The 891-nt window shown below is 34.2% G+C and overlaps 1 protein-coding gene across 1 annotated transcript in view; it reads left to right on the forward strand.

Moving 5' to 3' along the window:
* The window catches only part of PGSY75_0723300 (hypothetical protein), a gene marked incomplete at both ends in the record, with an annotated part of 2208 nt that overhangs the window by 863 nt on the left and 454 nt on the right, over positions 1-891 (forward strand). The window contains one exon of the mRNA XM_018785075.1: positions 1-891. This exon is cut by the window's left edge and continues 863 nt beyond it; it is cut by the window's right edge and continues 454 nt beyond it. Within this exon, the coding sequence (XP_018642576.1) occupies positions 1-891 (891 nt within the window).

The raw sequence follows: 891 nt of genomic DNA on the forward strand, positions 1-891 counted from the left end.
ATGTGAAAAGAGTACTGCAGATGCACGAGCTAGCGAAAAATTGGTTGAACGAAAACCCGAAAAAACAATATTTGAATCTCAACAGTGTGAAAAGAGTAATGCACATGCAAGGGCTAGTGAAAAGCTGATTGAAAAGAAATCAGAGAAAAGTATATACGAATCTCAACAGTGTGAAAGAAGTAATGCAGATGCAAGATCATCTGAAAAATTAATTGAAAGGATACCAGAAAAAACAGTGTTTGAATCTGAACAGTGTGAAAAGAGTACTGCAGATGCAAGATCATGTGAAAAATTAATTGAAAAGAAATCAGAAAAAACAGTGTTTGAATCTGAACAGTGTGAAAAGAGTACTGCAGATGTAAGATCATGTGAAAAATTAATTGAAAGGAAACCCGAAAAAACAATATTTGAGGCACAAAGATGTGAAAAAAGTAATGCAGATGCACGTGCATGCGACAAATTAGTTGAAAAGAAACCACAAAAAACAATATTTGAGGCACAGAGATGTGAAAAAAGTAATGCAGATGCAAGAGCTAGTGAAAAATTAATTGAAAGAAAACCAGAAAAAACGATATTTGAGGCACAAAGATGTGAAAAAAGTACTGCAGATGCAAGAGCTAGTGAAAAAATGGTTGAAAAGAAACCAACAAAAACAATATTTGAGGCACAACGATGTGAAAAAAGTAATGCAGATGCAAGAGCTAGCGAAAAATTAATTGAAAGAAAACCAGAAAAAACAATATTTGAGGCACAAAGATGTGAAAAGAGTACTGCAGATGCACGAGCTAGCGAAAAATTGGTTGAACGAAAACCTGAAAAAACAATATTTGAATCTCAACAATGTGAAAAGAGTACTGCAGATGCACGAGCTAGCGAAAAATTGGTTGAACG

This window comes from Plasmodium gaboni, chromosome 7, assembly GCF_001602025.1.
Source record: "Plasmodium gaboni strain SY75 chromosome 7, whole genome shotgun sequence".
In the NCBI taxonomy this organism is placed as follows: domain Eukaryota; phylum Apicomplexa; class Aconoidasida; order Haemosporida; family Plasmodiidae; genus Plasmodium; species Plasmodium gaboni.